The 10,050-nt window shown below is 42.4% G+C and overlaps 1 protein-coding gene across 6 annotated transcripts in view; it reads left to right on the plus strand.

The window, feature by feature from the left end:
* SAMD14 (sterile alpha motif domain containing 14) overlaps positions 1 to 10,050 on the plus strand; it is a 29,005-nt gene that overhangs the window by 15,182 nt on the left and 3,773 nt on the right. For 5 of the 6 annotated variants that reach the window (XM_074261171.1, XM_074261170.1, XM_074261173.1 and 2 more), the window contains 7 exons: positions 2,339 to 2,505; positions 3,979 to 4,267; positions 5,097 to 5,184; positions 5,351 to 5,425; positions 5,554 to 5,713; positions 9,049 to 9,171; positions 9,421 to 9,576. In XM_074261171.1, coding sequence (XP_074117272.1) covers positions 2,339 to 2,505; positions 3,979 to 4,267; positions 5,097 to 5,184; positions 5,351 to 5,425; positions 5,554 to 5,713; positions 9,049 to 9,171; positions 9,421 to 9,576 — 1,058 coding nt within the window. The remainder of the gene's footprint in view (positions 1 to 2,338; positions 2,506 to 3,978; positions 4,268 to 5,096; positions 5,185 to 5,350; positions 5,426 to 5,553; positions 5,714 to 9,048; positions 9,172 to 9,420; positions 9,577 to 10,050) is intronic. The other variant, XM_074261174.1, reaches the window with a different exon arrangement.

Here is a 10,050-nt window from a genome sequence, read left to right on the forward strand (position 1 = left end):
CTCTAATTTCTCTTACTCCTTTCCAATGTCTCCCCATCTCCACATATCTAGGAAATCCTCTCCTGATCCTTCCTTCTTCCTTTCTTCTTTCATTCCTTCCTTCTCTCTTTTCTCATTCATTTTTTTCTGAAAAACCAAATGGCTGGAATTGCTGCTCCTGCACCCAGAGAAAAGTCCAGGAAAGGAGTCCGTGGCTGCCTATGATTTCTGGTGGAATGGAAGTGTATAGTAGTCATCTCTCTATTTTCCCCCATCTTTGTCTTCTTCCCATCTCTCAATCTCTGTAGTTCTAATTCTCAGGTTCTCTCTGCTTTGGTGTCTCTCTGTCAGGCCCTGCTGAGTCCCTCTTTTCCAATCCCCAATTTCTCTGCTTCCACATCTCCATTATCACTATTCTTTGACTTACTAAGGTAGCTGAGTCCAACCTTTCTGTCTACTCCCCCCCCATTAAATATTTATGAGTTTACACTGCTTGGGGCTGCCTTTCTCTAAAAAGCTGTTGCTTTAACTACTTTTCGTAAAGAGAACAACTCCACAGCAGAGGGACTGTACTCACTAATTGGTTAGGGGCTCTCTATAATGTCTCTTTCCCCTTCTGGATGTATCAAGGTAAAAAGAGGCCATTCTCGGCCTTATTTCTTACTTAGCTTTAATCATCTACTGGGTGTTGCCTCAGTTAACAGTCTTAATTCAAAAAGGCCAAGGTCTCCCACTGCATCCAGGGCCATTTCCAATCGATCTGATCTATGACTTGCCACTGAACCCAGATGGCTCCAGAGCACAAAGTGATGGTGACTTTACACACGCTCTCCCTCACTTAAATCCAACTCACTTGCATGTCATCACATCCCCTCCCTGATGCCATGGTCAACTTCAATAACAAACGACAAATAACAAGGATTGGAAGTGAGGGGAAGAGCAGTCACAGCAGTGCTTGAAGACACTGCTCTTAGCCCAATGCTAATTGGAACTTTCCTCTCTTGGGGTTAGGGTTAGAACTCTGGATCTGGAGCCAAGAAAAACTAGACCTGAATCTCCCTTGCACTTTTCATTATTCTGCATATGAATTTCTCTTTGATGGGATTGGATTAGGTGATTTCTCAGGTCCCTTCCAGCTAAAGCCCTATTCTTTCTAGTTGTGTTACTCTGCACAGTTCATTTCACATTTCAGCATCAGAATCCTCATCTATAAAAATGAGGATAATCATGACTGTAATAACTACTTCTCCTAGCTGATTATGGTTTTGTAACGATTAATGCCCTATAGTTGGAAATGTTATTATCTATTTAGTAAGTAATTTAGTAGCTATTTAATTTTTCTAACCTTTTTATGAGAAGATAATATCTTATATCTTATTATAATATAATATATTAATATCTTATTAAAAATAACAATAAAAATATAACAACAAAAGTAATAATAATAAAAACAAATAGGAGCAGCTTTGCTAGGCTACACAACTCCCTGCTAGCTTCAAGAGGCACTAGGGATTCAGAAAGAGTCAAAGAGAAAGGAGCTAGTAGCTTTAAGATGACTGACTTAGGGCTAAGGGGAAGGGAGAATTGTTCAAAGGATCAGAGATTTGGTACTGCAAAGGACTTCTTAGGTCATGGAATCCATTAGAGAGCTTCAAACCCAGTTCTTCCTCATTCAAAGCCTTGGATGCTATCCACTAAGCTCCCCTGAGATGAAAATCTTTAGTCCTGAGAATAATCTGAATGTGTACACGTACACTTTATTCAAATAGGCATAGATAGAAAGGTGTGTACAATTCAATGTGCTCACATGCCTGATAGGGTACTTACTCCTCTAGTGTATAGGTGAGCAGGTGCTAGTTCTCTGGGGAAAGGGTTCTGTGGATTAATGGAGTCAACAGAAGTGGTATAAATACTCTACTACAGACTGAGGTGAAGATGTAGGAGACAGGAAGAGAAATGCCAAGTCCATAGATGTTAAATGGGGCTATAAGCAAAAGACTTTATACAAGTTCATCTATAAAGGGCAAAAGTTTCCCCCAAAATTTTTTTGGGGAAGAAAAGATCCCTTTCCACAATATCTGAGGGAATGGTGTAAAAGTAGCAGTCAAGGCAGATGGGGCTCAATCTATAGTCAACAGAATCCAGGTAACAGAGCTTCCTGGGTATAGGAGTGACTGCCTCCATTTATTTCTGACTGTCCATTTAAGTGGTACCATCCTTACTGATAATAACTCTGCTCTGATTGTCTTGGTCTTCATCTCTTAATGATTTTTTTTTTTTTTTTGTCATTTCATGTCTGTTATATTCATGTCTCTGGCCTTGATACTCCAATGTCTGTCTTACTCTGTCTATGACACAGACCTGGATTCAGTGATCCCAGAGACAGTCAGACTGGACAGCAGCCTCCATAAGGCCCGGGCCCAGTTGCTGGCCAAGGGCAAGCGTCACCGGCCATCTCGTTCTCGGCTTCGGGACAGTGCCAGCTCAGCTGAAGAGGGCGATGGTCCAGAAGGGCCAGGGGTCAAGGTCAGAGCTGCTTTCTCCCCTTCACACACAAATATGTTAAAATACAACAAATATGTATTAATACATATGCATTCCTTGATTAGGATACAAACTATTTGATGGTAGGAACTGTTTCATTTTGGTCTGTGTGTCACTAGTGCCTAGACAAATGCTTGGCACATAGTAGGTGCTTTTAAAATACCTGTATGCAGACCAAACAGGGAATTGGAGAGGTTACAAAATTTAGATAAGACACAATCCTTGTCTTCAAAGACCTTATAGCATAACCCATCCACACAGAGAACTATATTACATGTAAGTGTATTCAAGTTACAAAACAAAGTGAAATCAGAGTGGGCAAGTCTTGTCTAAGATGATCAGGTAAGCCTTCTTGGAGGAGGTGGCATCTGGACTTTAAGAGACAAGTAGGTTAATTGTTTGCCTACTCAAGGAGGGGATGGAGGGGGAGGAAGAGAGAGAATTTGGAACTTAAAATTTTTAAAAAAATTAAAAATTATTTTTACACATAAATTGGGAAAAATAAAACACATACATATTTTTAAAAGTGACATGTAGGAAAAGAAAAGACAGGTAAGAATTTAACCTTGAACTCTAAAGAATGGATAGAGCAGACAGCAAAGAATACTGCAAAGGATCACAGGGATAGTAGTTGTAAAATTGGAAAGGACCTCATTTTACAGATGAAGAAATTGAGGCCCATAGTGATTATGGGAATTGCTAAGATCAAACAAGTAAGAAACAGCAGAAGGGTTTGAATCTTTATCTTCTGATTGTTTCTAATCTTGTTTCCACTGTAGGATAGTTTATGAGTCCTGGATTCAAATCCTACTTCTGGCATAGTATTATCCAGGGGACTCAGGGCAAGGGACTTTATAAAACTACAAATTAGTGATGAATTGGGGATTTGCAGGGATTTTCCCATGCTGATGAAATCATAGATCCAGATCAAGAACAAAACAAAACAAATTCGCCAAAGAGAAAGAGAAGGGCTTGCCAGGAAATGACGATGGGAAGGAGGGTTTTGGAGGTTGAATTCAGGGAACACATTCAGGGGAAGAAGCTGGAGGGAAGATGTAGTACCTGGAGGAGAGCATGGCCAACTCATGAATAATTGTGGAGGATCTTAAGAGCCGAGGAGTTAGACCTTTTCTCCGTAGGGTGTAACAAGACATATATGACCCCAGTGTCAGTCCTCTCAACCTATTAACTAACGCCTCCTAACCCTGCTCAGGGGACACTTTGGGGATGGAAGCCCATAGCTTTGGGCCGGGAGTGGAGGTCCCGCGTAGGCCCTTCTCCACTTCCAGGGAGCAAAGGGAGGGATTAATTATCCCAACCCCTCGGTTTCTAGCCTACGGGTTGTACATGGACCCAGACTATAGGGTTCCCAGCCCTTTTTTCTGCTTCCCGCCACCATCCCACCCAAGGACCCAGGAGTCCTAGGCTCCCAGCTAATCACTCCGGGACTGGCAGGTGACGGATGGCTGTGGGAGCCCCCTCCACCGACTGCGCTCGCCGCTTCACTCCGGCCCGGGGTCTCCCCCCGGGGGGCCCTTCACCTTGGAGCCCCCGGGGCTGCGGCGGAGCTTGGACGAAGACGACCCGCCGCCCTCACCCCGTACCCGCTACCGGCCCCTGCACAATGCGGCCTCCCACGAGGCTCTCGCCGCTGCCTCCTCGTCCCCCCCACGCTCGGCGCCCAGCTCTGACAGCTCCCCCAGCTTTGTGCGACGACACCACCGGGCTGAGCCGCACAGCGAAGGTGAGAACTTAACCCCGCCAGGTGAAAAATTGAAGTATGGATGCGCCGCAGGGCTGGGAGGGAACACTTGTCCCACAGCGGGCCCTACTGGCCACATCTCGGTACTGCAAGCCAAAGGATAATTCCTCTCCTCTCTGCCCTCACAGTTCCTTTGACTGTGGCTGGGACGACAGCATAAGGAACTTCCTTTCTGCCCATAGGCAATTCCTAGCTGAAATCCAGACCGAACTGGAATATAAAGGATAGTGGCCGAGGTGTGCTGGCCAGTGTTTAACAAACGGCTGTACGACTCAAATTTAATCTGCATTAAAAACGTTTTCTCCCAATCTTTCTTAAGTCTATGTAATCAAAGCAACAAATCAAACAATGATTTGTAACATTTACTGATTTCGGAGTCTTTACATTTAGCAATGGACTCTCCAGAACCTGTTCACACACGCTCGAATAATGGGAAAGGACAGTAAAGAAAGTTCACCCATCCATTGTCTTTCATTCAAACATTGATTAAGAACCAACGACATACAGAGAACCGTCCTAGATACTGATGAAAGCACATTGGATCTGGGGCTAGAAGAATTCTGTTCTGTTATTAGTTGTGTGTCTTTAGGAAATCACTCTCTGAGTCTCAAATTTTAAATTTATAAAACAAACTAAATAAATGATCTCTAAGATCCCTTCCCATGGCAAAGTAGAAAATGAAAATACATAAAACTCAGATGAAAAGTGGTTCTGCTCCCGGGGAATCTTGCAATGAATGAGAGGGTAGAATAGGACTTAAATTTTGGAGATCTGTAAATTCTCCTGAATTCTTTTTCTCTGATCTCCAAAGATGATAGCCGAGATGCCAGCCCCTCTGAACCTGCTAGTCCCACTACTGGCCTGGACAAGAAGACTCGTAGGAAATTTTTGGATCTGGGGTGAGTAAGAGAGTTTCCCAGGTAGATTTGGAAGAGAATTCGGGGATGCAAACTTCTGAGGGTTCAATGCAGACATAGGTGGCTTTCTTGTTCCCAGTCCCAAGGCACCCAGGTATCACTTTGGCCAAAAGCACATCATCTACGTTTTCTTTGGTTCTTCTCACAGGGTTACCCTGCGCAGGGCATCGACAGGCAAGAGCAGGAAAGAGAAAGGAAGCAACCGACTGTCTATGGGCAGCAGGTAACCCAATACCCAGTTAGGATCACTACCTACCAGCGCCCTGGTAGCACAAAATTCATGCCTTTTACATGATTGTTGAATCTAGAACTTTCTGTTGGTGCCCTCTGACTGGCATTGTTGCTCTACAGGGAGTCTGTTGAAGGCTCTGGGAGAACAGGTGGCTCCCCATTTCTGCCCTTCTCCTGGTTCACAGACAGCAGTAAAGGTTCTGCTTCTTCTGGGAGCACTGCTTCTCCGGCCTGTTCCCCCAAGCATGAAGGCTTCAGTCCCAAGAAGTCAGCTTCTCAGGTAAGCATGAATGTCCCTGAGACTCCTGATGCCATTAGGATTTATACTTAAAAGATCCCCATCCCCTCCCACCTTCAAAGTTTCTAAACTCTTCACTTGATTCTCATTTTTGTAACCTAGTTTGTAATCCCAGTTTTTATAGACTGGGTCCAATGGCTTTCTCTTTCAAATCACAATTTTAGGCTCATGTTGCCTCCAATCAGAATTGCCTCTGGGAAATCTCAGAATAGAGTTCACCTATAGTTCATGTCTAACTCTCCACAATATTTATTCAACTATTCAAGGTAATAATGCATATTTCTAGTATAGGACAGCTTTTATTTCACTCCACAGTAAATACATGGGGGAAAAACCTTATAAGGGACTCAGTATTTCAGAAACAATCATCAATACAATTCTTTTCATTTAGCAATGAACTCTACCTCCTCTATAATTCAATATAGTCCCCTAGATTTATGGCATTTTCCCATTCAAGAAATCTCACATTCCTGTGGATCCTACTTTCATTTCAAAGAACCATATAGACTTAAAATAAAACTTTAAGTCTTGGGCTCCTCCAAAAGGACAAATACTTAGTTTTACAAAGAAGGTAATTCCCCTAACATTCTGGAGATCTTACTTTTCTACTAACTATGGCACCAGCCTAAAGGTTTGGATTTCTCATTTCTCTCAAACTCCAAGAAAATGCTTTGGAATTGTATTCCAAGAGACAACTTCCTCTTTGGATATGCACTGTACAAATAACTGAGCTATTTAATAGCAGAAGATAAATTCTATGTCATTTCTTTTCCTACATCATGACAGTCTCATGCTGCAATTCCCAAATACAGAGTAGTTAGAGCCTACTTCTAGGTTCCCTTCTCTAAAAAGTTGGCTCCCTGAACTCAGATTTGAGTTTCTGGCCAATACAATATGGCACTGCTCAGGACCTCCCCTTCTTTCTAGAAGATGTGATTTTAGGATTTTCTGCTCTTTCCAATATGCTCTCAAAGCTCAGGAGCTCTTTTTCCCCGGTAGAAGACTAATTTCACCTCAACTTCAAAATCTCCCTTTCTCTAACCAGGAGGTTGGGTTTCAGCAACTTTCTTTATGGATAACATAATTATCCTCCACAACTGCTACTTTTGGCTGAGATGTTAACCTTCCACCTCTGCAAAGCTGGGGCCAGCAATTTGTTTCCAAGAGCTTTTCTTTTAGCCTCTCGGGAAAGAATATAATGTAATTTCTATGTGCCTTCATCCCAAGGTGGGGATTGGTGGTTTGAGCAGTATGATAGAATGGAGAGAGCCCAGCTCTGGAGACAGAGCACATGGATTCCAATCCGCTGTCTGACATTTCTTACCTTGAGAAAGATATATGATCTTCCAAGCCTTCCATTTTCCCATCTTTACAATGAAAGGAATTAGAGTAGATGATTTTTTTCTTTTTTATTAATTTTTATAATTATAACATTTTCTTTGACAGTACATATGCATAGGTAAAATTTTTTTTTACAACATTATCCCTTGTACTCCCTTCTGTTCCGAGTTTTTCCCCTCCTTCCCTCCACCCCCTCCCCTAGATGGCAGGCATTCCCATACATATTAAATATCTTCTAGTATATCCTAGGTACATTATATATGTGCAGAAACAAATTTTGTTGTTGTTGCTGTTGCAAAGGAAGAATTGGATTCGGAAGGTAAAAATAATCTGGAAAGAGAAACAAAACAAAACAAAAAAACCCAATGCTCACAGTTTACACTCATTTCCCAGTGTTCCTTTTCTGGATGTAGCTGATTCTGTCCGTCATTGATCAGTTGGAACTGGATTAGCTCTTCTCTATGTTGAAGATATCCACTTCCATCAGAATACATCCTCGTACAGTATCATTATTGAAGTGTATAATGATCCCCTAGTTCTGCTCGTTTCACTCAGCAGCAGTTAATGTAAGTCTCTCCAAGCCTCTCTGTATTCCTCCTGTTGGTCATTTCTTACAGAACAATAATATTCCATAACCTTCATATAACATAATTTACCCAACCATTCTCCAATTGATGGACATCCATTCATTTTCCAATTTCTAGCCACTATGAAAAGGGCTGCCACAAACATTTTGGCACATACAGGCCCCTTTCCCTTTTTTAGTATTTCCTTGGGATATAAGCCCAGTAGAGAGTAGATGATTTTTGAGATCCTTTCAAGAACTAGATCAATTGATGCTATGAATTACCTACCCCTAATGCTCAGCAGAAGTCTGATCTTAGCTCTGCTAACCATTCCAATATTCATAGAAAGCTTAGTTTTCCAGAAGGTCCTCTTTTATAAGTCAGTACAAAAGCACTGAGGAGAGCTAGTGGATAGAGCAACTGGCCTGAAGCCAGGAATTCCTGAGTTCAAATCCACTCTGAGACATGGTTAGCTGTATGATCCTGGGCAAGTCACATAACCCTGTTTGTCTGTTTCCTTTTCTGTTAAACTGGAGAAGAAAATGGCAAATTACTCCAGTATCTTTGTCAAGAAAACCCCAAATAGACATGAAGAGGCAGACATGACTGAAATCATAGAATAACATTCTGTGAAAATCTAAGTCAATGGGTTGATTACCATTGTATCTACACTTAATGAAGAATGGCTCAAACAAGTATACCAATCCTTTTTATAGAGACATGCAACTAAAAACTCAAATAAATAAATAAATAATGGATCTCTAAAGCTCAATCCCTATATGTGAGCCTAATTCTATTCCCACCTATTCCAAGAAGCCTTACTCCCTCATTGTCCCAAATCCACAGTATTCTCTTCTCAACTATCCTACAACATCACATGGTCATTTATATCTTTCCACATCAAATGAGACAAGTTACCTTAGATATTTTGTAAACTTTAAAAGAGAGGATTTAAACCAGAGATTTCATTTTTATGGGGAACTCTTGCTAACATCTTCATTTTTAATTAATGGTCTCAGAAAGTTCTTCAAAGCACTGAAAGACTGAACAAATTGTTCAGGGTCACGAGTTGAGACTTGAACCTATGTCTTTTTGCCCACTATAACATATTGACTCTGACCTTAAAGACTCTACAAATGTCAGCTGCTATCAGTTCAGCAGCATTACTTGTATTATATCTCCCCAAACAGACTATAAGCTCTTGGAAAATGGAGACCAAGTCTTATATGTCCATCCTCATTCTTTCTTGTACTTATTTTCAGTCCTCTCTCCCTTCCCTTCCTCCCAAAAATCTTCAGCCCAGGATTTTCAGACCCAGAAGGAATAAAGTCCTCTGGAGGCAGATGGGAGTTAAGCGGGGATACCTGCTTACACCAATGTGAGCTCCCTCTCTGAACATTTCCCCTTCAGGAATCCACCCTGAGTGATGATGACTCCACACCTCCCAGCAGCAGCCCTAAGATACTAAGCAGTTCCCGACCAGACCCCAAGTGCTCCTACCCTTATCACACACTATCCCAGTCCTCTGATGAGGTGAGTTCTAGTCATGGGCCCAGGTGTTGGTGGAGGAAGAGGGTATGGGTGGCCCCCATTCTAGATGGGATCTGTCCATGGTGCTGAACACAGATTCCAAACCTGGGAGATATAGAGCCCAATATGTTATCAGAAGATTATTGCCCCACTCCCACTCCCAAGAGTCTCTGGTGCAAAATTAGGATGGGTGAAAAGGCCATGGTAGAATCATCTTCCTTTTGTCCTTCTTTCTCTTTCCCTATCATTCAGTTCCTGGATGAACCCCTTCCAACTGCCAACCACTGGACTAGTCAACAAGTGGGCCAGTGGCTAGAGAGTCTCAATTTGGATCAGTACACTGCTGAGTTTGCAGCTAGACAAGTGGATGGACAGCAGCTGCTACAACTAGATGGGGGGAAATTGAAGGTTTGAGAGAGGAGATACCCCTGAGTGGGTGGGCCTGGAGCATCAAGATCTGTGGTTCCAGCTAAATTCCTGGATTGACAGGCTGGAGGTCCTTAGTCAGACCTTAATCTCTTCTTATTTCACTTGCACTTTTCCCTTTGGGAAAAGGAAAGCATTCTGAAACCCACTTTGGTACTGAGGAATCTCTGAAGGCTGGGGACTGATTGGGCTAAGGAGAGTGTTCCCACTTCTTGATTCTGAGTAGAAAAACTATATCCCAAGCAGGGATCTGTCTTGATCTCTGAATCTGTAATCCAAAAAGTACTGGATATCTCTGGCATGACCTTCCATTCTCAGCATGGAGATGGGGAAAAGTGATGAGTGGGGGGAAAGTGGCCTATATTGATCTAGGACTTCTGTCCAATAATTTTTTTTTAACTTGTGCTTTAACATTTCTCCCCAGTGGCATAGGAAGGTCAATCCAGATGCTTCTAC

The sequence above is a fragment of the Sminthopsis crassicaudata genome, chromosome 4 (assembly GCF_048593235.1).
Source record: "Sminthopsis crassicaudata isolate SCR6 chromosome 4, ASM4859323v1, whole genome shotgun sequence".
Taxonomy (NCBI): Eukaryota; Metazoa; Chordata; class Mammalia; order Dasyuromorphia; family Dasyuridae; genus Sminthopsis; species Sminthopsis crassicaudata.